At 41.9% G+C, this 27,076-nt stretch overlaps 1 protein-coding gene across 2 annotated transcripts in view; it reads left to right on the top strand.

Moving 5' to 3' along the window:
* RB195_015196 (uncharacterized protein) overlaps positions 1 to 27,076 on the top strand; it is a gene marked incomplete at both ends in the record, with an annotated part of 45,358 nt that overhangs the window by 10,124 nt on the left and 8,158 nt on the right. Inside the window, 60 exons of one of the 2 annotated variants that reach the window (XM_064205789.1) lie at positions 1 to 48; positions 105 to 210; positions 394 to 486; positions 557 to 704; positions 2,379 to 2,479; positions 2,573 to 2,739; positions 2,855 to 2,996; positions 3,049 to 3,150; positions 4,403 to 4,486; positions 6,768 to 6,892; positions 6,950 to 7,070; positions 7,143 to 7,274; positions 7,347 to 7,468; positions 7,529 to 7,593; positions 7,657 to 7,706; positions 8,018 to 8,127; positions 8,205 to 8,301; positions 8,352 to 8,516; positions 8,662 to 8,743; positions 9,518 to 9,626; positions 10,111 to 10,284; positions 10,396 to 10,534; positions 10,730 to 10,785; positions 10,841 to 11,026; positions 11,089 to 11,224; positions 11,297 to 11,470; positions 11,546 to 11,707; positions 11,846 to 11,961; positions 12,099 to 12,249; positions 12,310 to 12,493; positions 12,592 to 12,752; positions 12,911 to 12,999; positions 13,530 to 13,599; positions 14,375 to 14,548; positions 14,614 to 14,744; positions 14,806 to 14,914; positions 15,066 to 15,182; positions 15,280 to 15,448; positions 15,552 to 15,703; positions 15,761 to 15,910; positions 15,980 to 16,137; positions 16,234 to 16,327; positions 17,392 to 17,453; positions 17,532 to 17,630; positions 17,871 to 17,979; positions 18,872 to 19,024; positions 19,083 to 19,259; positions 19,496 to 19,587; positions 19,651 to 19,795; positions 20,215 to 20,388; positions 22,170 to 22,270; positions 23,560 to 23,640; positions 23,750 to 23,813; positions 23,879 to 24,007; positions 24,717 to 24,986; positions 25,056 to 25,174; positions 25,237 to 25,338; positions 25,577 to 25,710; positions 25,789 to 25,919; positions 25,982 to 26,122. The exon at positions 1 to 48 is cut by the window's left edge and continues 61 nt beyond it. In XM_064205789.1, the coding sequence (XP_064061670.1) occupies positions 1 to 48; positions 105 to 210; positions 394 to 486; positions 557 to 704; positions 2,379 to 2,479; positions 2,573 to 2,739; positions 2,855 to 2,996; positions 3,049 to 3,150; positions 4,403 to 4,486; positions 6,768 to 6,892; positions 6,950 to 7,070; positions 7,143 to 7,274; positions 7,347 to 7,468; positions 7,529 to 7,593; positions 7,657 to 7,706; positions 8,018 to 8,127; positions 8,205 to 8,301; positions 8,352 to 8,516; positions 8,662 to 8,743; positions 9,518 to 9,626; positions 10,111 to 10,284; positions 10,396 to 10,534; positions 10,730 to 10,785; positions 10,841 to 11,026; positions 11,089 to 11,224; positions 11,297 to 11,470; positions 11,546 to 11,707; positions 11,846 to 11,961; positions 12,099 to 12,249; positions 12,310 to 12,493; positions 12,592 to 12,752; positions 12,911 to 12,999; positions 13,530 to 13,599; positions 14,375 to 14,548; positions 14,614 to 14,744; positions 14,806 to 14,914; positions 15,066 to 15,182; positions 15,280 to 15,448; positions 15,552 to 15,703; positions 15,761 to 15,910; positions 15,980 to 16,137; positions 16,234 to 16,327; positions 17,392 to 17,453; positions 17,532 to 17,630; positions 17,871 to 17,979; positions 18,872 to 19,024; positions 19,083 to 19,259; positions 19,496 to 19,587; positions 19,651 to 19,795; positions 20,215 to 20,388; positions 22,170 to 22,270; positions 23,560 to 23,640; positions 23,750 to 23,813; positions 23,879 to 24,007; positions 24,717 to 24,986; positions 25,056 to 25,174; positions 25,237 to 25,338; positions 25,577 to 25,710; positions 25,789 to 25,919; positions 25,982 to 26,122 (7,504 nt within the window). Of the gene's footprint in view, positions 49 to 104; positions 211 to 393; positions 487 to 556; positions 705 to 2,378; positions 2,480 to 2,572; positions 2,740 to 2,854; positions 2,997 to 3,048; positions 3,151 to 4,402; positions 4,487 to 6,767; positions 6,893 to 6,949; positions 7,071 to 7,142; positions 7,275 to 7,346; positions 7,469 to 7,528; positions 7,707 to 8,017; positions 8,128 to 8,204; positions 8,302 to 8,351; positions 8,517 to 8,661; positions 8,744 to 9,517; positions 9,627 to 10,110; positions 10,285 to 10,395; positions 10,535 to 10,729; positions 10,786 to 10,840; positions 11,027 to 11,088; positions 11,225 to 11,296; positions 11,471 to 11,545; positions 11,708 to 11,845; positions 11,962 to 12,098; positions 12,250 to 12,309; positions 12,494 to 12,591; positions 12,753 to 12,910; positions 13,000 to 13,529; positions 13,600 to 14,374; positions 14,549 to 14,613; positions 14,745 to 14,805; positions 14,915 to 15,065; positions 15,183 to 15,279; positions 15,449 to 15,551; positions 15,704 to 15,760; positions 15,911 to 15,979; positions 16,138 to 16,233; positions 16,328 to 17,391; positions 17,454 to 17,531; positions 17,631 to 17,870; positions 17,980 to 18,871; positions 19,025 to 19,082; positions 19,260 to 19,495; positions 19,588 to 19,650; positions 19,796 to 20,214; positions 20,389 to 22,169; positions 22,271 to 23,559; positions 23,641 to 23,749; positions 23,814 to 23,878; positions 24,008 to 24,716; positions 24,987 to 25,055; positions 25,175 to 25,236; positions 25,339 to 25,576; positions 25,711 to 25,788; positions 25,920 to 25,981; positions 26,123 to 27,076 lie in introns of both variants that reach the window. The other variant, XM_064205788.1, reaches the window with a different exon arrangement.

Genomic DNA, 27,076 nt, shown 5'->3' with positions numbered 1-27,076 from the left:
AACTGTGTTAGGAAAGCTATACGCCTCAAATAACTCGATGAAAGCCACGTGGGTATTCTTAAATCTCTACCACCTTCAGCATAGCAGAATTTTCGATTTTGCAGACGAAATTGCTTGCTCACCTTCTGTAACGGATCTCTGTATTTACGGAGAGGACAGTCATCCTGCATATCCGTAATTGATACTGATTCATTACGAGACATTGGAGAGGTTGGTGCGAATGATAAGTTTCCTTGTTTGAGTGAAATGAAAAAGAACAGATGTAGAAAGATATCTTGTGCGAAATTACATCAGGAATAGTTACTAGATTATTACAGCTTTCTCTCCTTAGCAGTCCATTTTAGCAATTCAAGAACTAGAACGATAGTAATTTCTGATAAAAGGCTATGTCAGGTTATCTTGCCAACGGATTGCGTACAAACGGCGTTGTTCTCGGATGGATCGTCTTTCTATCACGCCTCTGTTACCTCCCAGTCAACTTTACATGTGAGTCTTTTCTCATAATTCAAGCATACTGCATTAGCGTTCTGAATTTGAACATATTGCATTGATTTAGTTGATACCTCTTAACGACTCCTTCGTACCAATCGCGGAACCGAAATCTCGTCACGCTGTTCGACTTACTGATGTCTCTTTTTGCTGTATGGGAGATACTAAATCAACACCGTTCAAGCTCCCGCTCACGATTCCGAAATATTTGCATAGTACGTGTTCGAATTTGTAAATTTAAGCAAGATGCAGTAATCTGTAGTGTAAAATAATCTGCATGTTCATGCTGATATACGAGGAACTTGTGAATTCTTGAGAAATTATTAGAATTTTCGAATTATTAGTTGAAATCAAATTGTCTTTTCTGTAACAGCAAACCCTCCAATTTCCGGAGAATTTAGGTTAAGATTGGAGAAAAAAACTAAATTTTACCTAGTTCATATTCTCCTGTTGGTCTTTTCTCGTTTGAATACTATGCAGACGGTGAGCAGATTGAGCGATAGCGATGTCATAGGATCACTCTTTTTGAATAACCCGGTTTTGCTTATTTTGCACTGATTAAGAACTTTCAATTGTGACAAATCAAGTATGATAGACCTTGCGTAGCGACCTTGTAAGTATTAGCAGTAGATTCTTCAGATGTGTTCGATCATGTCGGGCCCAGCTGTTCCATGATTCGTGGCTATCGAAGAGATTAGGGTAGAAATAGTGGATGATCTTCTGCGTCCCACTTCTCGACGCGGTGATTTTCCCTCTTGTGTTTCGGAAGGCGGCATCCTCGCTCTGCAATTGCGTGGTAGAAGATACCAATCGGTTTTTCTTCCTCTGCATCAACCATTGCTGCATGATGATAAACTACGATCAGAGGTGTTACCTTCTTCTCTCGGTCAGCTTGATTACGTCTTCTTGGCTTGCATAATTGGGTTTCTACTAGCAGCCATCTGCGTTCATGTGCGTGTATTTTATGTACAGTTCGTCGTCACTATGTCGAGAATTGCGGGAGAGAATTCCCAACAGGCATGCTGGGCTCCTCCCTCTGAGATAACAAGAACTCATAAACAAACTCAAGCATGGATCGCTGGTGAAGCAGATTAGATAGTCGATCACGACTGTATACATCCTTCTTTGTTTCTCCCGATTTCAATCCCGAAATAAAATAAGTAGAAATAGAAAGTTACTTGAGTCGACTTTTGAATAAAGCATCCAAGAGGTTAGTTGTGGGTTGCGCTTAACCCGCTTTACCCTGTTCTGCCGGATCCGAGCTGGTCTCGTAGCCTCATCGCAACTGCATCGCACGTTGAGTGGTGTTAGCGAGAGTTCCATCCAATCCTAACCGCTGCGCCACTACAGCGCCCTGAACGCACCCGCTTACGCTGCTGCACCGCGCTAGATGTCGTTTTCACCCGATTAGATCAAGTGTATAGTCGAGTCAAAACGACATGAAGCACGGCGCAGTTGCGTGAGCGGGTCCTCTCGATGCGGCGCGCTGGGGATGGCGGTTGGAATCGAGGTGGGACCAACTGCAACCATGGACGGTGGTAGCAAGGGTCCCCCGTCGATACTAGCCGCTGAGCTCCACTGCACCGTTTCAAGTGCAACCGCTTACGCAATTGCAGCGTGCTTCATGTCCTTTTGACTCTAGTTCAGTCCTAATTGCAAGATAGTTCGAAGTATGTGGAAATTTGTTCCTTGTGAGTGTTTTTTGTAGGAGTTCTACTTTATCTGCATTTGCTGTCAAACCTCTGAAAAACTGCAATTATTTGTAAGACTGCTTGTGATCTTTCTTGCTTCTTAGAAATCCATTGAAATAAATATTTTCTTTTTCTAAGCTTTACACCGTTGCTCTGTTGAGATATTCTTCTCACAAGAAGAATCATTTATTCGTTTAGACCAAGCAGCAGATCTCCATCTAGGAAAGGACATTGCCTTTTTGCAGTCCCGTTCTGGAAAGATTTATTATGCCGGCAATGGTATCAAATATGGCCTACAGGTGGGAGTGCTGAGATAGCTTTTGGTTCACTCAATCTATTTCACTTTAAGAGCATCCACTTTTTTTGCTTACTTTGTACTTTGTTCCTTTAAGGAAACTGGAACAACATGGATGGAATTGGTGCTACCGGAGAGCATCGTCCAGATGTCTGTTGGAGCAGAGTACGTTTTGTTCCGAGCTGGAAGTGGGCACGCGTGGATAGCTGGTGGCGATGATGGTAGAAGAGCCGGTAAACTAAGGCGACTAACGACAGTAAACAGGTTGGTCTCCACTAAGATTGCCCTTCTTTCTCCTGTGAAATCCTGTAGCGTATTTCACTACATTATTTCATGTTCGTGGGAAGTCATATTTTTCTGCATTAAAATATCTTTACAGGCGAAAAACACAAGCAGTAAGTTGTGCTGCTGGAAGCTACGCATATGTCACTGACAATGGGCGGGTTTATGTGGGTGGGCGACACGGGATGAACGTGTATCCAGAAACCGGTCAAATTCTGGGTTTGGACGGAACCCATATGGTAAGCTCTGAACCAGTGAATTAGAGTTAGAAGATGATGGCCTCCGTTTCAGTCTTCCATAGCTCTTGGCAAAACTCATGCTGTAGCTATTTCCAAGCAAGGTTATGTCTACACATGGGGATTGAACAACCTCAATCAATGCGGAAGAACTGAGGTATTTTCCACTTTATATATTACCAGTTTGAACTTCTGGCTCATGCCGGATTTCAAAACTGTTGTGGTCCTCGCTTCTGTCGCTTTCAGTCACCACGCTAACATTTCCGAAAGTAAATAACTAAATTAGTCGTGAAGTTTTTCTTCCCTTTCTTCTCTGCAATTAACATGGAATGATGTGCTTACGTGAAATGCTAACTTAACATGTCACCATCACCTTGACAAAAAAGTCAGACGTCTGGTCGCTTAAACTGCTAGCTACTATTTAAAGGCATCACCCCACGAATCTGAGGTGGTAAGGATTTTAGGTGGAGTATCCGTATACGGGATAGTAGATTATGGAGAGGGGGATGATTCCGTCCATTTCTTTCTAATTGCTGTAAAAAACGACCCGAACGATGCTACGCATGCACAGGACTGGCGCGTTCCAATCGAACTTCTCGTAGATTATAGCGCACCGGAACGCCCGAAGCCTTATCTTCCGGACCGTTTTTTACGGCAATTAGAAAAATTAGGAAATCGACGGAATCACCCTTCTATCCATAATCTACGATCGCGCATACGAATACTCCACCTGAAATCCGTACCACATCAGATTCGTGGGGTGATGCCTTTAAGCAGCTGTCAACATGTATGTCTTCACTTTTGAACGAAAAAGGATTCTGCAGACATTTTGAAAATAAGGAACAAAGAAGTAAACACCCTATGATGGAACGCTACGACTGCAGCTGTCATACGGCCACGAAATTTTTCACGGCGTCTCATGTACTTTTTGGCAAAATCGCTTGGGACTATGGCGTTGAGCTGGCGCACCAATTCGACGTCGTGGGACCCGCTTCTTGAAGTTTCGTTGCACATGCGTGGCAGAATAGGTGCGCAATTATATAGTATGATTTATTACTTCGTAGTTTTCCAGTTCCTTCTAGTTCCAAATCTTTCTAGTTGTTTCGTCGTTCTTGTTAACTGAAAATTTGTCTTCTTTCCGCCGTTCAAACCAAATTTTCTAGGGATTGCAGCTCTGAGGTTCCGCATATTTTATGGTTTCTTACAAATTCGGTCGCTGCAGGATCTCTCTAAATATCATCTGATTTTGTTTTTGGATTTTGCTGTGCTGTCCCATTTAGCCTGTCTCACCAACGGATGCTGTTATGAGACCAACACGATCGTTGCAAAGATTTGCTCGTTTTCTCCACTGTGTCTGAGCGAAGAGAAAAGTGATTTCTGAGGACTGTCCCAAAACTAATTACTTTTAGCAAGCACCAACGTCTTCAAATGCACAATCGCGTCGACGTGGTTCGGTGGTCGCATGTGAGCCTTCAGAACATCTTTTTGTTAAGGTAAAATCTGTAACATTATTCTTTCTTTTTTCGCTACAATGCTGGATGATTCTTATTTTTCAAATATTTTTCTATTCTTTTCAGTAATATATTTTTTATTTCTATTGTTTGGTAGGACCATGAAAAAAACAAGCCACTAAAACATAGAGGGTGTACAGATTTCGTTTCGTCGCCCGCTCGCTGTGTGCCAAATTAGAGCACAGGCGCAGAGGTCTACAGCTTACAATTCACTATAATCAGACCCTGCAAGGTTATGTCCTTCTTCATTTTGTTGCGAGTCGGGGTTCGGTCTCGGTTACAGGGGTTCTCTCCGGTGGTCACTGAACCCGCTCCTCCTATCCGCTTACGCCACCTAGGGGTGTCCTGGCCCTGACCTCGGACCACCTGTCTTTCGGTAGTCATCTCATGCTCCAGCACTGCTACATTGCATATTTATTGGCTTCTCTATTATAACGTACTACATTATCTTGAAGGTGGGGAACCATGCGGACTCTACTTAGTTGGGTGAGATAATATATGTGGACCATTCCACTAGCGCCGGCCGCGAGCCACCAAGGCATTTACGCGACAGCGTGGCTCTTCTTACTTTGCTGTGATTCTTCTTCACTATCCCAGGTGTTACTCCACTTTCCCAGCACGTGCTGTGCACGTGCGCATTACTCTTCCAACATGATACAGAACAAAGTACCACTACACAAACGCGATACGATAGCGAATACCAAGCCTACTGCGTTACGAAATCAATCCAAAAGGAAATCAAAACAAACAGAACAGAAGGCTGGCAGACCGGCTCCCTTATATAGCCTGGGCTCGAGTGGGGCGAGCTCCGCGGGAGACGGCAGCCAATGGCAGAGCTCGCTGGTAAGAGCGCGCACCTTTGGCTACCGAACGCGGTTAGCAGTGCTCCCGGCCAGGCTTTGATCGTGAGGAGCGATGCGAGTCGCGACACATTTTCTGTCGTTTCTTTAATGTTGTTCTACTCATCAGTCAGCCTTCATTTTCGATATGCTGCTGCTCCTTATTCAAGTTTATCACTACGTTTTTTATATTGAAGATATCTGTTTCTTCTATAAACTCGTGTTGTTTTCTCTTCACGTGTATTTTCAGTTTCTATCGTTTCTTCAGAGTCGTTATTCACATCAGTCTTCCAGAAGAGCGCAGCTCAGTACCAGCGAAGCAGCGAGAATTTGAATAAAGAAGAACAACGTATAATCTACTAATAAAGACTACACTGACGTGAAGAGCGACTCTGAAGAAACGACAGAAACTGAAAACACACGTGAAGAGAAAAGAACACTTATAGAAGAAATATAGAAGAAGAAACTTTATCTTCAATATAAACAACGTAGTAATAAACTTGAATAAGGAGCAGCAGCATATCGAAAGTGAAGGCTGACTGATGAGAAGAACGACATCAAAGAAACGACAGACAATGAAGAAGGACATAACCTTGCAGGGCCTGACGATAGTAAATTGTAAGCTGTAGACGCTTGCGCCGAGGCTGCTGCGCTCTAATGTGGCATGACGCGACACGGCCGCGGAAACGAAATCTGTACACGCTCTATAGTTGGGTCAAAACGACATGAAGCACGGACCGTTGCGGAAGCGGTGCAGTGGAGACAGCGGTTTGAATCGAAGTGGGACCATGGCAAACTGCAGGTGTGTGTGGCGGTAGCGTGGATCCTTACACGAACCCAACCGCTACGCTCCACCACTCCGCTTTGAGCGCAGCCGCTTGCGCAAATGTCCGTGTTTCATGTCGTTTTGACCCGACTATACGTTTTAGTGGCTTCTATGAAAAAACCGCCAATTTTCGCACTGATTGAGTGTAGCGCAGTCCAGTAGTCGATAAATGCTAATAAAATTGGTGGCTTTTTTTCCAGAAATTGTCGGCTTTCTCTCAGTAAGAGGTCCCGCTGTGTATGTACGATCGGTCGTTAATTCCAGGCTGCCTTATTGTCAACCAGATTTTCACCCTTTTGGGGTCGATAATTTGGTACCGGACTTGTTTGAGAGGTTAAAAACAGTAACTTGACACATCGCCTGACCCCAGCAATTCATTGTAAGGACGTAGGCGCGTTCATATACCTCCAACGATTCTGGATTGTACTCGAACGCGTAGGCGCATTTTCATAGGGATTGATCGACGTCCTGCTCTTTATCCTGTGATGCTAGTGTAAATTTTACTTTCCTCTAACTATTTTGTACTGCTTCATGGTGATGACTTCTTTATGTTAAGCATTGCTGTGTGAACTTACATGAAGTTCTAATTGTTGTTTAGGATGTTCCCTCATACTGTGCTCAATGCGGCCTTTGTTCTGCTCGTGGTTCAGCTTGTCCGCTGCCTGTTTTCACAAGAAAATCTGCAACTTGCAATTGTGGCACTGGCGACACCACATGTTTGAGGTGAACTCTTAGCGATCTTGTCACAGTTATTTTGCTCGTTAACTACTCCTGTTTGAGATGTGGTTTGTGTCGTGCTTGTGGAGAATCGACTCAGCAACGTCCTGCTGGTGACACACCAACTCGAACCGTGCTTGCACCAGCGAGAGTCACTATAGTTAGGAACCAGCAAAATGTAAAAGTAAGGAGTTCTGTTCTACTTCTTTTCCTCTATTCTTGGTGTGACGAAGTATGCAGTTACTTTCTTCTGAAGATCTCATCAGTAAGCTGCGGCAATTTCCATACGATTTTGCTTGCTGCTGACGGAACTGTCTTCTCATTTGGATCAAATTGCCATGGACAGCTGGGAACTGGAGATGTGAGAAGTAAAACCGAGGCTCAATTGGTAAGTTTCATTTTATTTTATGCAGAGTGGTATCGGATCCCCTCAGTCATAGGGACTCTATGAGGAGTTTAGGTGGTGCTTCCACCAGAAGTGCAAGTTGTCCAGGTAGCTGCTGGTGCTAATCACTCGGTATTACGTACCTCGTTAGGGGCTGTTTTTACTTTTGGTGCTCACAAAATGGGCCAACTAGTCAGGTATTAGCGAATGTAAATACCTAGCATGTTCTTTTTTCTCCTTTATTGCATTTTTAAAAGGTCGCCCGAGGATAGCAGCTGGTGGCATGCAGCTCCTGGTCGAGTCCCAGGATTTGGACCCGGGTGTGAGTCGTTTGCGACTTGGATTGGAGCTGTTGGTGACGCAACTCTTATTCACAGTCATACAGCGTTGATACACTCCGAAGATGTGATTGATGCACAATTAGTAGCTAGCAAGGTAAAGAATTTGGGAATCATGCTAAAATGGGACTTGAGTTAGTCTGTTCTTGGTGGTCTCTCGCTTAAATTGCTACTTAACCGCACTACTTCATCTGTAGCTACGGTTTAAGGATTATTGCAGAAGGGTGTGTAGTGTAATGTAAGAGAAATAAAATTCTCGTCTAAACATATATACCGTCTTTTTCCAGAATTTTTTAATTCACCTACAACATTTTGTGTTTCATTTTGCTCTACACCCCGCAGTTTCATAGGTCCGCAACAAATATCTAGTGCAGAGATAAAGTTCGGACAAATTGTGATTTGTTTTAGCACGATCTCTTCATATTTCCACGACAGGTGGGTAAAGAGTATGTAGCATTTCGAAGAAAACATGGCTGTTTTGCGCATCATCAGTTGGGAACCTCCGGTTTGTACACGAGGTCTGGATTTTTTTTCTACGTTCATTTTTTCTCAGTACACATCTTCACACCTCTGTACTCTGTTGCATAAATTTCAGTTGGTGCCTAGAATCTCGATATGACATTCTTTGGTCGTACAATGCGGCTGAAATGCGAGTACAAGCCATCTCCATACATTTGTCGACACCAAAGGAAGTGCGTTTTGCGACTCCTTGAAGGTCTTTCTGTGAATTCCTTCTCTTCAGATTTTTTCTGATGGCATAAACTCACTAGCATTTCTGAGATCACCAGAATGGGCGGTTCCTCAAGAAAGCCCCACGCATTGTTCCTCAACTCAGCTGGGGATTTCCCTACTTAGTTGCACTTATGCCGCAGCAGCTATAGCGAAAGGAAGATTGTGGAATGAGAAGGTGGGAGAACGTCGTTTTTCTGCATTAGATATCTTAAAAAAAAGTGCTCAGTTAAGCATATGAGTTTTTAATTCGCATTGTTCTTTTTTCTTTTTCGATAGGTTTTGAGTGCTACATTAATTGGAATCAATATTTCTATTCCTAGGATTTCATGAACTCACCCGAGCATGGCGTGTCGCCTTCAGGGGGTCGTTCTGTTGTATGCCGTTTTGAGTCAACTGGAGGAGGTTTGTTTTGGTCTATTAACAACTTAAAACTATCTAACCGGGGAAGTGTGTAAGGTCAGTGTGTGATCTAGAGAAGTGGCTATAACCATGTCGAAGTTTATGTTCGTTGCATATGGAATAGGGGAGACATAGAAGTGAGCCAACAAGTTAGTTAATGAAACTTGTGATGAAAAACGTAGGTAGCAACAGCACTGGTACCCCTGTGGAAGGTATGCAGGACTGAGATACGGATACTTTCTGATCAGGTCCCTCTCTCTCGCTTTTTTTCTGTATTTCTTCTTCCTACATTTTTTGTGTATTATGGCCTAACCTGGGAAGCGAGCAGTGTAAAACACCTCTACACATGCAATTTGGTTGAGATATAGTTTAATTAAAAATGCCAAGTACTGTGAGACCCTGTCGAGTGTTCCTTTCCACTTGGTGAAGCGGATCTATCGTGGTAGAAAACGAAAATGACGTCGTCATGCGTAAGTTACTGGATATCCAAAAGTGTTAGTGTCAATAAACCTCAAAAATAGCTGGCCGTCTTTTCCGGCCTCATTTGCACTTCTGAAAATGAGACAATACTCCTTATCCAAGCCTTATAGTTAGCTATATAGTTATAGTTATATAACTATATAAAAACTATAACCTTATAGCTAGTTTTTATACTCTACATACACACTAAACATAAGCTTTGATACGGTTTCTCTCTTTATGATGATACTGAGTGACTTGTCAGAATTCCCTAGTAAGAGTAGCATTATCTTTTTGAAATTGATCTTTTCTTTTAAGGCTGGGGGTACTCTGCTCACTCAATTGAAGCTATTCAAGTGAAAGCTAGCAAGGACGTGCGATTTCTTGGTATAGGCCTATACGGTGGACGTGGTGAATATATTGCAAAGTAGGCTCATTTTTAATTATTAAACGCACTAAAAGTAACCGCTGAAATTTTCCCGTAATGTTTTGTTTAGTAGTTTTCTTTACCTCTCTTCCTTGCCTATTGCTATTAGCAAGTAAATGTTAATTCTCAGCTCGCAGGCTCTGCTTTATGTGAGTGCGATTACTTAACTCCGTTAAAAATCGTCTTTCGAACTGTTCGAGAGAACGTCGAATAAGTAAGTAAGAAATAATGCTTGCGAAAACGTGAAAGTAGCATTGCACTGGAATAAGCCTGCAGAAACACGCAGATATTTTTCCAAAAGAATAAAAAAACAGTAAAGCAAGAAAAAAAGCATTCAATAGGCGTAGGAAGGCAACATCGAACTCACCTATTTGTTTCGTAGCTAGTTATGGAAGAATGTGAGAAACGAAAACAAGGGCAAGGAAAAACCTCATTTCAGTCCAAATCGCTAACAATTTTGCAATTAAGTTTTTACAATTTCTAGGATTAAGCTGTTCCGGCTGCCAAGCGACGTCTCCGACGAGCAATGTGCAGAATTGCTGTCGGAGTCCGACGAAACGCTCTACGATTGTGGCCAAAGGGAAGCAGCAGCGTTGATGCTAGCTCAACCAGTACTCATGAAAGCAAACCATTGGCATGTAGTTAGTGCGAAGATCAGGTCCGCGTCAAGATTATTGTTTAAATAAGCTTCGGAAACTTTGAGATTTGGGTATCGTGTTTTGAACCACCATTTTCTATTATGTCACTGTAGCGACTTCTATGAGTTTAGCGGTCCTTCTTCGGATTGTGGAGCGACAGGTCGTCGCGTGGTGGAATGTGATGACGTTACATTCACATTTCGGAATTCAGCTATTTCCAATAATGGGACGGATGTAAATGTTGGACAAATACCGGAACTATATTACCAGGTAATTTTCATGTATCTTAAAAATTAAATCTTGCTCGACTACATTTTTGAAAGAAAGACTGTCAATGCTGTTATAACCTCATAATAAGTAGTTTGTGGCGAAAAGTTGCAAATCCTTTTCCGAAGAATGCGTAAAGTTCTGTGCAGGTAGTCATCGCGACTAAGATTCCGAGACTGCAAACGATCCTCGTTTAAGGTTGTCTCATCATCCGGAGAAGCCACTTCAAGTGAGGATGAAAAGCCAGATGAATAGTAAGTGCTACCGCGTCGTTTATTATTTAAGCTTTCTTAGTTTTCGGTTCTGCAGTGGTAGCTCCCGACTGTTCTCATCTTCTTCCATGGATACGGTGTCGCCCTCAGCATTTCTGGCACTACTCAGAGTTTTTGACTGGTCGCTCACTCGTGTGTTTGAATTCCATTGTGAGGGGGATCAACGTCTGTGGAATACTGAGCGAGCGGCTGCGACTGCGCTAATTGTCATGAGAATTTTGAGGTTTGCACTCATTTTCGTTAAGCAAGTAAACAACAATAAATAGTTCTTTTTGTTAATTTCAGTCGATATATTCTCCTTGTGTACCGTACTAATGGTGAAGGCGAGGAGCCGCTTGCGACTTTTGCTGGAGCTGTTGTTCTGCTTCACTCGGCATTACTTTCAATGTTCGACCGCGCAAATGATTGTATCTTGGAGGAGGCTAGTGATTTTCGCTCAATTCGCAGTATGAAGAGTTGCCCTTCTGCAAATCAAACGATGTAATTTTTGTAGAATTTTGCGCTCACAGTTGTTCTCAATGAGGCAATCAACTTGTTCGTCGAGATCTCATCCTGCTTCATGCCTTCACGTTATCTCTTGGTCCGTCATCTAGCGCTTGCTATTTCCAGCCCGGTTGGGCATCCACTAATAGCCGCTGTGGTAGGAAGCCTTGCTAAGAGAAGTACAGTAAGTTCAATACTTGTTATCGGCTTGTTTGGGAACAATTTTGTGTTTTGTTCCTGGTCATTACAACATTTACAGCTTGTGGACGTATTTCTCCACAAAACCGAATTTGTTCGATTTCCGCAGTTATCAAAAGAGCTCAGTCAACACTTCACAATGGAACAACAGCGAGTGGACACCCTCACTGCTTTACCAAATATTCTTCGGTTTCTCTACGAAAAGTCGTTCAGTGAGTCAAATGTGGGTTCAGTATTTTTATTTCAACTACAAGTAGTTGCTTTGTTTCCAGTTTGGTTTCGTTTCTTGTCCTGTTGGGTTTACTACCCAGAAATTGCTGCGCATAGTATTACTACTTTTATCCCACACGATGCATTACAGGATTGGTGGAATGTTGCTAACATAGCCCAGGACATTGTGGTCAAACTGTCCAAAGAGCTGGCAATTCCAGACGTTCACAAATCTCTTGCTAGCACTATTGTACAAACACCTATTCGGTATACTGCTCTTTCCTTCTCTCTTTCTTATCCTCTGATAATCATCTTTCTACTACGAGGATAAAGACTTGGATAGTTTCATTTTTGTCTTGAGACCAGAATTTTCCGTTTCCTTCTCTACTTGTTGTTTTCTGAAGATTTCGGCGTCGAAGCGCCGTGTGCACATGGGATATGTCAGACGGTGCTACAGATGCTATTTGCATTCGCGTGGAAGGTGGTCGAATAGCTCTTCGGGGTGTCGGAGTTTACCTTCATGCGGAGCAAGTGAGGAGGATCTGGCAGTGCGAGGTTGGCCGCATTGTCACGAGAAGCCTATTACTGGGCCCACCTGCTATTATTTCGTATTAGGTGCACGTACTTCGCGACGGGGACCAGTTTTCTCTCTTGAGTAAAACCAGCTGCGAACTAACTAGTGGTGGGGCAGTCGACACTGGCGTTATCCTTCTTCCAGACTCGGTAACATTGGCTGTAGGTGTCACATACGCTATCAAGGTGTGGACACCAGAGAACGGGAAGACGTATTGCGGAGAAGGTGTGTTTTAGGGATTTCACTCTGCTTTATTAATTATATTCAGTAATCTATTTATTATTAATTTTTATAATTATGAATTCTTTTCTCTTGAATCCTAGGTGGAGTGAACTACATCCGGCTCAACAATGGTGCGCGAGTAACTTTTTCATCTTGTCCACTCAGCGAGAATGGCACATCACTACAACGCGGGCAGATACCGTTTTTTCTATATTCGGTTGTGGAGTCGGAGAAGATAGATGTTGGTGAAGCACAAGATGAGGTGAGTACACTACTTTACTGCTGATTTTCTCTCGAATCAACAACTGCTTCTCAAGGAATTTTAGTTTGTGTGTGTGTCGAGTAAAGCAGTAAACAAGCAAAATAAAAATAAAAACTAGTGGAGTTTTGTGTCATTTTAACAAGCTTATCTTCTTCTAGATCCATAAGTCATTTGTGATGCTGCTGCGCTTGCTTTCTAATAAGATTGGTGCATTCCTAGTCAACGGGCTGATTCCTCAGTGTGCACGGTGAATATTTTCGTAGTTATTATTGTGTTGAATACGATATTAGAAACGACAGGAGAGTTCCGTAGAACGTTTTTATTTCGGGATTGGTGTTTAAAGGCATCACCCCACGAAACTGAGGTGGTACGGATTCCAGGTGGAGTATTCGTATACGGGATGGGAGACTACGGAGAGAGAGGTGATTCCGTCCATTTCTTCCTAATTGCCGTAAAAAACGGCCCGGAAGATGCGGCGCCGCACAAGACTGGCGCGCTCCAATCGAACCTCTTGTACAAAATGGTGCGCTAAAACGAATGAAGCCGTGTCTTCCGGGCCGTTTTTTACGGCAATTAGGAAGAAATGGACGGAATCACCCTCCTCTCCGTGGTCTCCCATCCTGTATACGAATACTCCACCTGAAATTTGCACCACCTCAGATTCGTGGGGTGATGCCTTTAACTATCTCTTGAATCCTTGAATCATTTACCATTTCTCTTACAATCTGCTCTTTTTCTTCGCGAATTGCGATACGCTTACGCCTTTTTTAAATTCAGGTCTCTCATCTCCCGCATATCCGGGCATGTGATGGTGTTTATGGAACTGTTTCCAAATAAAGCAATGGAGGTGAGTTATTTGTTATCCAATGAAGAACAGGAAATCCTGAATCACGGATTGTCTTGAAGGATTGCTACTATATCCTGTCGTCCTTGAATACGGCAGAATCCATCCGCTGCTGCTCCAACTGCTTCATACCCTTGAGACTTAGTGTCTTGCGTGAACTGCCTATCAATACCATCGAGTGACCAGAGTAGCTTATGTCAGCAATGTCTGGCATTTCAATCTAACGAGACGGAGTGTTGTTACCGAGAAATCTGCGCTCTCTCTAAGTATTTGATCTCCCTTCGGATTCGACTTCGGCATTCTGCTGGACAACAGTACCCTTCTGTCATTACTGGACTACTTTCCCCATATAACTGTACAAGTTATATAGCTCGAACGTGCCCAGCTGGTATACTCAAAAGCCTTGTTGCATCCAGTATAAACAGGGCCACTGCTAGGAACCAAGCTCGTATACACGGCATGTGAAATACTATTAAGGGCATCTTGTTTACTATCTTTTCCGTAATTGTTGTGTCAATTTTTGGACTCTACAATTTACGGGTCGTGTTTCTCACAGTGTTGTGAATATCGCGTAATAATGAGATTGTAAAACCGTGAAAATAAATTTTGGTTCGAGACTCCAGAATTTATATTGAAGAATATGAAGGATATCACTCAATGTAATCACTGTACAGTGGAACGTCGTGTTTCTAAATAATGAGGTACTCATGCCATATTTATATCAAATACAACAAAACATTCTATTAAAGTTGAAAACGTGGGTGTACTTTTGCTTCAGATCACATGTGTTTTGGAACAACTCATACCAATGGTGTCCAACGTGAATGCCTCCGTGAAAACTAGTACAATCAGCGAGTCGTTCGATCGGAACTCTGAGATATGTGAAGGGAGAACCACTCAAATCACTGTAGAAAGCCCTCATCCATACAAAACCAACAACCTGTACTCTGTGGTTGGTTTCTAGCTGTTTTCAGTCGTGGATTTGAAGAATCGATGACAACGTAAAGGTCTGTTTAGGTGGTAGGTTTCGAAGATACGGTGCATTTTCTCTGCGTGCAGTTCTCGCCTTCTTGTGAGACAGCGCAAGCTGATGATCAGCTGAGGTTATATATGGGCGTAAATAAGGAAAGTTACGTGCCAGTCGGAAGGTTAGTCAAGATAATTTTAGCCTTGTACATTTTACAAAAGTTATACGTCATGCCTTCGAAGATTTTTTGGCTCGAAGGACTGGCCATTGACGCCTTTACTCCTCCCAGGCAATTCGCTTTGGTTTGTGTTAGAAACAACAGCGGAAGTCGATGGTGTCACTTCTGAGCAGGTGAGCTAGTGACTTTCCTACATAGAATTTGAAGTTCTAATTTGAAAAAAAAAATTCTAATTTGAAATATATATACATATATATATATATATATATATAAATTTATATATATATATATATATATATATATATATATATATTTCACATTCAGATGTATGGTTTCCATTGCACTGTTACTGGTTACCCGGCTGCTCGCAAAGACTCAAATCTTAGGCTTGAGCAGGAACTAGCCTGGTTATCAGCAAGCGCCTGCAGAATCATGGTTCAGGTAATATCTGTGAACGCTTGTTCTTCTCTACATCCTCACTTTTATTCCTTTTTGTTCACTGTCCTTTGCTGGCTTTATTGACAGTTACTCAGTTCAGTTCTCATCTGATGCGTCGTCTTTAACCCACTTATCTACCGCTGAAGATGACACAAGAGTTTTGTTGGAGAAACATGGGTCACTGCTGAAGAAAGGACTTAGCCTTACCCATGTTCCAACACTGAATGAGCTTGTCCAAAAAGGCCTGCCGTCGTCTGCGCAGTCGCCTGGTGAACATATTTTTCCGTTTAGTAGATGAAATGAATTAAAGAATACTGTACCACAATTCTGTAAATGCTCGGAGGCAGAACTTTCAAATATTCTATGTTTTAGACCTAGTTTTCTTGAGAGAATTTCTCTCTGCGTGCACCACATCTACTGCCGGTTTCCTGGCTCGATGGCTACCATCAGGTCCAGTAGTAGATCCTGCTCGCTGCCAGCTCAGCATTGTTCAAACGGATATGGCTGTTGGAAAACCGATTACAGTGCGCAGGCAGACGGTCATTTTATTTGTTGCTACCATTTTACTTGCTTCTCTTTAGATCCGTCTCACCACTAAAGATCAATTTGACCGAGAAGTGGTGTGTTCTTCAATGTGCGTTGAGGTGTCAATGACAGCCGGTAATGCTTCCATCTACACTTCAGCTAGGTTTGCCTCAGCTGCCTTGCCGTCCTTGGATCTTATTAAGAAGGTTGGCTAAAATTTACCACATACCGACCCACAGCACTGTGTTACTTAAAAAGCAGACTCTTTCTTGAAGAACCCTTTCCAACCTGTACTAATGAATCGTTGTCGCTACATGTCAATCTCTGCGATGCCAGCCTACTTGAACTACTGTTATGAGGAAATTCGTCTTGGCTTCACGAAAGCTACAGTTGTAAGAGAAAAAATCAACTTGAAGCACAAGAACAACTGCACGTATGTTAAGCTGATGTTTGTTTGTTTTATTGGCGACACCTTATTTCCTTACATATTGCATGAATATGCTAAGGGTGTTGACCTTCATGGATTCAGATTTGAGGGGGAGTGGACTCCTACAGTGGCTGGAAGCTACCGGGTTGCATGTCGCGTTGATGGATGTGAACTAACACATAACTATTTGATCGAAGTAAGTTGCATTGAGTGGTGGTATTATTTAAAAATACCAGTCTGAACGTCCGGCTAAAACCGGACTTCAGGCTTATTTTGTTGTTCGCTTCACTGATCACCAAGAAAAACAGTAGTGACATTTTTTGGAAAATTAGAATTGCTTTATTCCATCAACGCTTTCTTCAATTTTTCTACCCGCAAAATCCAGCATAGATATAAGCTAAACACGTCGGTTGCATATTTGGAGAACAATAGGACTTGATTTAACATCTATGTTTCTCTCAGGCCTCCACAATTTGGAAACATCCTTCGAAGTATGAGTTTCCTCCGTTCTCAGCTATTAGCAGAGAACGAAGTGCTAACATAAAATGACGTGGATATCATTATCATAGTGATAACAATAACGTTCTCCGTGAGATCGTAGACGTTGGCTACTATGTATTGTATTTAAACAGCCGTTCGCACGTGCTTTTCCTCTTTTTGGAAGGATGTTAGCAGCATCAGGGAGACATGCTGAAGCTTCCGAAGAAACCGCAGAAACCCATTCTACTGTGTTGGGGCTCCCGCGCATCATTTCAACCCCGCTGGACCCGTCCCACCCCATTTTACAGCTATCTGGCTCCGGGGCACGAGTTCGACGCCATGGTACTTGTCTCACCCAATTTTACCGCTTTGAGGCTCCAGCGCAACAAACCGACGCCATAGTATTCCCTCTCTTTTTGGAATTTGTTGACTGAGACACACATACAAAGACGCACATACGTGACAGAATAAGCCCGTTATTGTGTAGCATGATAGTTTGCAAATTTGGAAGTACTCATTACATTCACATAGAAGTTTATTTACCCTCACTATCATATGAGAGAAACTAACTTGCCTTATCAAACCCAACATACATAACCACATAGTTTTAGACAATGGTGAAAAGGTAGAGTGCTAGCCTATAAGGCGCATGGCGATGGTTCGGCACCTCACCGGTGCAGGGTTTTGCATCATTATGGAGTATTTTCGTGGCAAACATACACACACGGACTAAGCGCGTTATTATATAGCGTGATCCTTTACTTACATTTTTCTCCTCAGATTTCGGAACGAGAGGAGAACACGACACGGCGGCGGGAGCACCGTGCAGCGCAGTTAAGCAGGTTTTTCTTTAATATCGTAGATTATTGCTGGGGGTAGTCTTCGATTCCGAGGTCTTTTAACCCTGAAGGTCTTTGCAGGGCTAGGAAGGCTGCCATCCCAGCGACGTTACCATTTCAAGCTATTCGCATGCGACTTGGCACATCGTTAACTGCTCCTTGTGTTGGTACTATTCCAAGGTATGATATTTTCCTTTACTTATTCTTTTTTTTCAATTACAGATAATTTATTTGTGATGAGAATCTCATCGTGGTGGTCAAATGGGATACTAAGAAAGATTAAGAGCGGAAAGCTAATTCATGTAATTGCCTGCGAATTCTACTATATATATATATATATATATATATATATATATATATATATATATATATATATATATATATATATATATATATATATATATATATATATTGGTTTAGAGGTGGCACAATCTCGTACATTGAAAAAATAGAGAACGAAGATGGCAAATGGCTGCGATTAACTGATGAGACGGCAGTGCTCTACGGGCACGGAAACATTTCCGGACAGGTTCATTTTGTCTTCTTTTCTTTTCTTTGTTCATTACTCTAACAGAACTATAGTTTGAGCTGTCATTGGAGCTGTCTCTGATGCAACTTTAAATCTTCTGATTTTATTAATGGACGGGTTCAGATTCAAGTCTGATTGGCTAATTAATTATTTGCATTCACCTCATTTTAACTTTATCATGATAGCTTCGTAGATCTATCCAACTTTTTCTTACTTTTCTAAAGGAAGAAGTTGACAAATTATTCTTATTGTTAAAATCTTTCTAATGATGTGTTTCAAATACATTAATATGTAAATCACGGCTAACTCTGTCTGCAGCTTCTGCAAGGTTTTACAAAACTGAGTGCTTAATAGTTTAGTGGTAGGTTAGACGGTACCACCAACTCAGATTTATATATACTATTACACCTATAGAGGGCGGGTGTAGTGTAGCGGATGTAGTGTAGAGGTTCCGCTGCCTGCACGATCGCTCGGACGTTCGAATCCGCCCTAGTGCTCACCAACTCTTTCATCCCTCCGAGGTCGACAAATTGGTACCAGGCTTGTCTGGAACGATAAGAACACTGACTTGCCACATCGTTCAGCTCTCCCCTACTCATAAATAGTATAAGCCAGTTTGTGAACCTCAAACGATTATGAATTGAAGTGAATGTGGTGGCGCATCCCATGCGCATTGATTAACTCCAGAAACTTTATCCTTTATCCTTTACTACACCTCTATGTAGTTTTTGAATTGCTATCAAGATTTGCAGGACGTACAGCTTTGCTTTAATTATGGTATATATTACAGCCCTAATTTTTGGGTAGAATATGTACAAAAAGCGCACAGATCGCTTAACTCTTGTTCTTTCAGTACATTCACGACAACAAGCCGACAAAATCAGTGTTCTAGGTCTGGTGTCTTGCATATCATCAACATCTTCGCCGTGAGCTGATTCCAGTCGTAACGGATATGGTGGATAGGCCCTCTGTGAGGCGACAAGAGGACCCACCCACGTTACATACCTCGCCTGCTCAGCAGAGCGTCATTATAGAAGCAAACGAGGTTCATTTCATTGCGCTACTGAATGAAACATGAAGTGTGGATATCTTATTGCTTCCAGACGTATATTCTTGACGCCTCTCAGCGTATCCAGCTATATAGTCGGCCGTCACCAGATGCTGTTATAGAAGGGGCAATGCTAGAAGGACGTACTGAGCTAGAAGGAAGTGGATGGGTCTCCAATCAGCATGGCGTTTGGGTACGGGTGGCGAACAACAATCAATTCATCCTAGCAGAGGTGCTGTTGGTTTCATGGCATGCATATTATAATTGGATAGCATCTATTTTATAATTATCTTTAACAATGTCCAAAAAAAGACAGCTTATACATATCCTCGCACATGTTTTGGGATATATTTCGTATAACATGTGTATTATATACATGCTTTCGATTACAGTGATCACTATGTTTTATGAAAAAATACCACGCCAAAACTGGTTTAGAGCTTCGAGTTGTTGTATATTTTTGTTTAGAATTCCATTGGTCGCAGTTCGATTCAATCGCAGTCCCTATCCATAAATGGAAATGAAGAGGAGGAAAGGTCACCGCCCGCACGGCAGCAGGGGTGAGTAGCTAATAATCCTCTCCATATGTCGGTTCACTTAACCTCATGAATTAAAACTTCTAGCACCACTTCCATGGCCATTGCTTTGCGACCTTCTGTAGCGGAGTGTTGTCGTACAGTATTTGCTGCATTTCTTTGGCATGAACATCTTGTAAAGGATGCGATGGCTGCAGCGGCTTATTTGAAATTTCATCAACATTTGCACAATGTGGGTTCTTCCGCCTTGTTCTTCCAAGTGTTTTGTTTTCTTTTAATTTTCCACCTCTTTCTCCGCTTCGGTTGCATGATATTAAACCGATAAGTTATTAAAATAATGGTTCGTTTAGAATTTTGTTTGTATTCTATATCTGTGTGTATATTTCACATGTATATAGTTTATCCGTATATGCACATATATTCACACATCTCATCTTTGATGTCAGATATTCAGAAAAATACCATTACCTAATAACTGTTAGTTTGCTCAGTAACGTTGTAATTTCTTCATTTTCCGCCAAGCTATTAGGGCATTATTTGATTTTTTGTGTTTCTTGTTTTTGTTTTTTTTTTGTCCGGTTGTCACCTTCCTTCTTTGTTGCTACGACAGTACTATGTATGTATCTTGATCTGTTCGAACTAACATTTCAGTTGTGGAGTAACTCAGACGTCCGGGAAGCGGCAGCTCCAGCTGCTCTGCAACCCATCGTCCGCCTTTGGATTGAGATTTGCACCGCTGTAAGAACTAGCGTTGACCAACATCTCATTGTACCGCCAACAGGAGGCAAAACTCTAGGAACTATGGTGGAAACGAAAAGAAGAGAGGTGGGTAAAACTACATTTATTTCTATTTCTTTACATTTATCCGTAGTGATTAACGAGCTAATACCCACAGCTGACAATTACAGTTCACAGAAGAACAAGAAGTATCCTTTTGTCACCGTATTTGAAAAGAGAACCGACACTGTTGCGTCGTTTCCCAATTACCGATGATGAAACAGTTGTGACCATAAAGCTGTATTTTGTATTATTCTAATGCATCAGAGATCCGATACCGGCAGAAGGGGGGTCCTTCTATGAGAAGCTATCGCATGCAAAGATCGCGAAAGCAGTAGTCAATAAAAGGATGAGAGGCACAGCGTTGAGCGGTCCTCATGAGAATGTGTGTGCGCGTGCGACTTCAATTCAGAATCGTTGAGTTTATAAACGTGCATGTAACCTTACAATGATTTGCGGTGGCTAGCCGAGGCTATGAATCAAATCATATTCTTTTTTTTTTCTCATTTTCGTTTTTTATTCTCCTAGATAACTTTCTTACCAATTTTCCGATCCGGAGAACTGGAAGGCTTAGTTGGCGCCTGGGAGCTTTCGAACCAAGAATCGGTCGCGCAGTCAACCATTTGCACTGTATTCGCCCGGTAGTCGATAAATGCGAAAATAGGTGTTTTTGTTTCTCTTCGGCCAACCAAAACTTGGGTGTGGGAATTCCCGCCCATTTTCACAGTGAATATAACAGCCGTTTTACTTGATAGCATCGATTTTATGGCTTTATTCTTTTTATTTTTTGTCTGGAAAGATGCTCGTGGGTTATTGATGCGACATGGTTTCGCAAATAACACCGACGTTTATTAATTTTTAAAAAAAATTTTTTATCGAAGTGATGAGAACTCGTTGCGGGGACTTCTAGCCGTTCGATTGGAGCAATGACAGTCAAAGGCAGCATACCACGAATCTGACGTGGTGAAGGAATCCGCGGGAAAATATAGAGTTAAGATTGTAGATTGCGGAATTAAGGTGGTTCCGCTCATCTCTCCCTGTTAGTCGTGAGAAACAGGGTGTAAGACGGCGTTTTTTTAAAGAGGACTTCAGTTGCACGCGCCGCGTCCAGGTGCAATCGGTCGAGGATCAGTGATATCTTTTCCCCAGCCTGTTCAAGTGAACCCAATGAATAAGCTGCTAAGGTTACCAGAACGTGTGCATAGAGGGCGTTCTAACGTAATCAAGGTAGTTCCCACGCCGTTTCTTACGACGACGAGGAAGAGATGAGCGAAATTACCCCTGCTCCCGCAATCTGCAACCCTGGCTCTAGCTTTTCCCGCGGATTCCCTCAAGTCAGATTCGCGGTATGCTACCTCTATGTAAAAACCACGCGAAAGTGGTTTAAGCTCTGCGCCCTCTCGCAAAGCATCTACGATGAACGTTTGATTCAAATCGGTATCAAGGGAATTGGGTAAGTACGCACACGACAAGCAAACAGGTTCTTATTATATAGGATATCTTTGTCACGGTAATTTGCGGAAATTCTCCAAAAACCAAACTCGCAGGAGTCCTTCTGTCCGTTGATCATAGGTATGATGAGCGTTCTGTAGACCAGTATCTACTTCCGTTCGCACTCTATTCCCAGTCTCTGCCAACATCTTTCATGCACTTCGTCAGGAAGAAAAGAAACGAGTTGATGTTTTTTTGGCGAACTGGCCATACATAAGAAAAATATATCAATTCGTAATCATGCAATGCTTGCGAGCATTCGTTTGAGTTAAACATAGGGGATACGGGATTAGATTTTGAATCGATGAATGAATGATGCTTAAGCATGCAATTTCTAGGCTTCTGGAGGTGGGTGCGAACTGTGCAATTGCAGCTTTAAAGTTCCTGTCACGGTACACATGCGCATGAACCATCCAGGATGTGGGCAGGATGCACAGGGGTTCGTTTACATTTCATTGTGCATCTGCTTCTGAATTTTCTCGCTATCATGTTTAGTAAAATTGAGGACCTCTACACGTTTTGTAAATAAAGTCTATTTATTCTCTTAAGCGCTTGCTTACAGTACCTATGAAACTGGGTGGAAGAAAAGATTTTGTATATATTTCGACATCTTTTGACAAGTAACTATTCATTTCTCACTATTTATAGGTGTTTCATCCGTAGGTTTTATTCCTAACCCATCTGCACTAGGTTTTCTTCCTAACCCATCCGCTCCATCTTTCGCCTTCTTTTCGTCTTCATACGGTTTCAAATTTAATCGTCCCTTTGATGTTGACTGGATACTGCACTGTCTCTTTTTCACAAACTCTATTGAAAATATTTTCAATAGAGAAGCTCGTGGAGAACGGGCTGTCGCACGGTGATCAACTCCATGTCACTACGTTTTATATTAACTGACTGTTATCCATGAGCGTTATTCATAATTTTGAATACTGAAGCTGCACAGAGGCAGCTCTCACGTGCACAGTTGGAAATAAGTGTGATTTAATAGTATAAATAGTTTAATAGTATAATTGGTTCACCATTGACCGACTAGTTTGAATAACATAGATAATAATATTCTACTCCCATTTTCTTTTACTTATTCGTTTGTTCTCGACTCTCAATTTTTCCTTGGTCATAGTTTGAAAATCAAAGGAAGAGTTAAGTTTTTTCACTCTGATCCACTTTGTAAACTTTGTTCTGCACTAGTTGTTCACTCATGGATTCTTTTCCCCCTCAATTCTGGCTATTTTTCTCTTATTGGATCGTTTTCCCAAGAAAATAAGTTATGATCTGCCGGAAAGCGCGGCTGTTTGCCCGTCGCGGTATGCCCAAATCACTGTTACCATATGTTTCTTTTTCTCTCATAAATTGTAGTACACTAGTAATACTTTCTACCTAAAATACAATCCATATATTCCTCCTGCAGCTGATGTCCAAGTTGTATTCCAATCTACTCAGCATTGAAAGTTCTGCGTAATTTTGATTCTTGTTATTTGTTTTTTCTCCTGGACGAGCCATACCTGATCCGTGTTCGGGTTTTTGAGCTAGTTGAGAAAACTTTTTAGCATTAACTGTTAGATCCTCATCTGAAATATTTCCCAAAGCATCGGCAATTCGCATACGCTGTACGACTGTTAGCATAGGAAACTGCGTTACCTTTGCGCATTCTTTCTTTCTTTTCTGTCGAGTTATCTATTGCCTTTGTTACCACAATGTACACTTAAGTACATGAAAAAAATTTAGGTATGGTTATAATTCTTCTGGAAAATTTACATCCGGATGGTCTGGCGATTGTGGCAGTGGAGGAAGAGCAGCATCAACTTGGTGTGTGATTGTTGTGTTTACATCATTGTAGCTACTATTGTTCGACAGAATATTATTTTATGGAGAAAACGCACTATTGTGTATGTCAAAGATGTTGAAATTACTACAGGTACCTCTTGTGTTCCGCGTGCCGAGCACAGTACTTGCGTAAAACACCTGCTGGTTTTCGGCAGGTAAGCGCAGGGAATTCTTCGCATTGCTACGAATTGTTCGTTTAGTTTCTTTTCTTCTTTTAAAGGAAAGAGCACGTCGATGGCGCGAATTTCGACTGTCAGCGAATGCGTTCGACTCTCGCCCGGAAATCATTATGCGCCAAAATGCGGTGTTCCTCTTGGACCTGAACTCGTCGCTCGACTGTGATTCGAAGGTGTGTTCGGTATAAATGTATTTGCTGTGTTATCATTTTGAAAACTGTCAATGAATGTAAAACCAATTTGTTTATTTGGCATAAAGACAAGTGAGTTTTTCCGTTGAGCGCTCTACTAGCTACAGACTTCCTTGGTATTTTTGATTTATTTCAGAATTTTCTGAGTGAACTTGGGTAAGTAATGACTTCGACTTCAGAACGATTACTTTCCTCAAGATACATCATCGTAGACGCCCTTTTGGATTTTCAGAGTCTGAAGTGCATCATCTGGATCTCATGATCGAAACGCAGAATGACTAGCATAGCAAAACAAATAAAGTGCTTTGGTAAAATCCAAAAATAGGATTTTGGTCCATACGTTTGCGAATTTGTATTCTATGTTTCTCCTTTGAACATAACCCTTCACTACTGCCCAGTCATGTTTTATAAAGCGCTATGTAGTTTATGATAGAGCTGGTGCTACATTACTTTGAGAAAAAGTCGGAAAGTTGAGAAAGTCGGCGAAGATTATAAATATTTGATGCGCCTATGTGTTCACGATAGTTCTCGCGTTTTCTTTTTACTTGTTCCTTTTCTTTTTCTGAATAACTATCTTTGTTTCTGTTTACTGTTTTCCCCCTTCACATTCTAATTTTGTCTTTAATTTCTGATTAGCCACTTATTTTTTCCATTCATTTTGCCACCGTCAAGATTTATGGTATTCTTCAAGGCTTCTTCCACAGCAACATCCGGGTGGACAATAAACTTATTCCCAACTCAAACACCCAGTCCATCTGCGATGGGTAGAAGTGGACCTATTGGCAAGAAAGTTGTCGACTCTGCTCTGTTTGCTCGTTCATCTTTTTTGTCCCAGTCACTGAGCAGGACTGGCCATGCCTCTGATCCTGGGCCCAAGGCTCTACCAACATCTCCGCCCGTAATAGCAATGCAATCATTAGCTATGGATGGCACTAGAAGTGATGAAGGTGACGCTAGAGAGGTAAGAGTGTTTTGTATTCGACATTTGCCTAGACCTTGTGTGATAAACTAAGTTTTTCTACTATTCCAGGTTCTGCAATCTCCATCTGCTGCTCTACGAACATTGATATCGCATCAAACTCCTACAACAGGTGAAATGCTGAAGAGACCTGTGTTAGCCTTTGTTGTAGAACATCACGATTTGAAAAGGTCAGTATGGGGGTTAACTTTTCAGGCAGCAGAATTTTCTATGAGGATGCTTTTTGTTTCAGGCTTCGAGCTGCTTGTGAACAATCTATAATTCGAGCTGTAGGATTTTCGCATGCATTCCGAGTATGGAATTGGTTGTTGAGACTAGTATCATCAGAAACGAGGTATACCTCTTGTTGCTTCGTATTCAATCATTCTTGCATTCTTCTTGAGTCTGCTAGTAGAAAAATACGCTCGGTTTGAAATAAAGACGGCCACTATAGCAGTTCAAACCAGTTACATTGTCTTTGAACAGCAGGTTAGATGTCTTTTGTTGTTCGTTTTCTCCGCTAGTCTTTCTAAGGGGTCTCGACACTCAAGCTTTGTGAGTTTGCTTTGCTGCAACCATGCACCGTTTTTCAGCGTATCAGACATAATTTTGCAATATCTGGCTGCTTTATCGTCCTACAATTCATTTTCTGATGCTTTTTCAACACAACATGTGCGGGTTTTACCGCATCCTTGGCGGTTATGCTTCCTGGCTGGACCATTGGCTGGTGAACTTTTCTTGATTGTTGCTTTTTTTGAATAATGATATATCGTAAACTCAGTAACACTGATGATGGTATTTCCAGCAAAAATGGTTCAACATCTCCACGCATTTTTGTATACCATTGCTGTTATCTTGCAGTCGTCTGGAGTTGATGCCCGATTACGGTCGCTCTGCTTTAAAGCATGGACTATTCAACTGACGGCACACGAACAAGTAGGATGAACATGGTCAATACATTACTCGCAACTCTTCTAGTTGTTACCTTCTTTTTTCAGGAACTTCTCATTTTGACGTGTAACATCCTTGGCACTGTGGGAGGGGTTTTGTCAGAGCCATCCATTTCTGAGAATTGGATCACTGACTCCACCGATCGTTCAAATCTACCCCAAAAGGGCAATGACAACGTTGATGTAAAGGTTAGTCTCTTTTTCTGCTCTTGTTTTTCGGCATTTGCTCGAACTGAATAACTTTTCAGTGAAGGTCCATGACAAACCTCTTTTCAGTAGCAGTTTTTTCACTATTTTTTATTTGCACTCACATTTGTCATAATTCTTTCCAAACATTTCGCACGTTATAGCTTGGTCCGGGTGCCCGTGCCCATTTATATACCCGCAATTTGCATCACTGTCTACATGGTTTACAGACGTTCCCATTAAATGCACTTTATATTTGATGGCAGCGTTTGTGCATAAGCGTTCACGTTAAACTTGGCCCATTTTGCATAAAAACCTAGTCCCAAGACGAACATTCCGACATGAACCTGAGAAACTTCTTTTGTAGGTTTGTTGGTTAGGGTTATCCTTCTTCGCGCCTCTTTCACATGTTCGCGCCCATTCTTTGCACCAACCTTTTTTATAATCGGGAAATTAAGATATTTGCGTTATTGAAGTAACTGTACACCGAAATAATTAAGGCAAATTAGCGGTCCAATTCTGAACAACTTTCCCTGCAAAAGAAGCTCAAACGTGTGCTGTTTTGTTTTCGCATTGAAGATTCCTCATAGTTGAGGTCTAAATAGGCTGACTCTGTAATTGAGACTTTTGGTTGATCTAACATTTACCATGGTGGTAATTGAAATCCACAGTTAAAGTCAACGAGGTCCCCACATCATTTGATCACTTAACTCTGCTAACTGCTTGAGTGGTCCACATTTGTCTTTTGTCCGTCCATATTTGTCTCTGACTTCTAGTTAGAGGCAGTCGTTAGGTACCCGAAGCCGATTATCATCTGCAGCCGAATAAGTGCCTGCAGAAGAGGCTGTCGGTAGGCCAGAGCAGGTATATCTTAGGCTAGCTGTGATCCCTACGCCACGCCCATCAATCACTACATCAGTGAGGTCATGTGCCGTGTTTGTATTGCAATAACGTGAT

This window comes from Necator americanus, chromosome V (assembly GCF_031761385.1).
Source record: "Necator americanus strain Aroian chromosome V, whole genome shotgun sequence".
In the NCBI taxonomy this organism is placed as follows: domain Eukaryota; kingdom Metazoa; phylum Nematoda; class Chromadorea; order Rhabditida; family Ancylostomatidae; genus Necator; species Necator americanus.
This window is presented reverse-complemented; position numbering and strand designations above follow the sequence as displayed.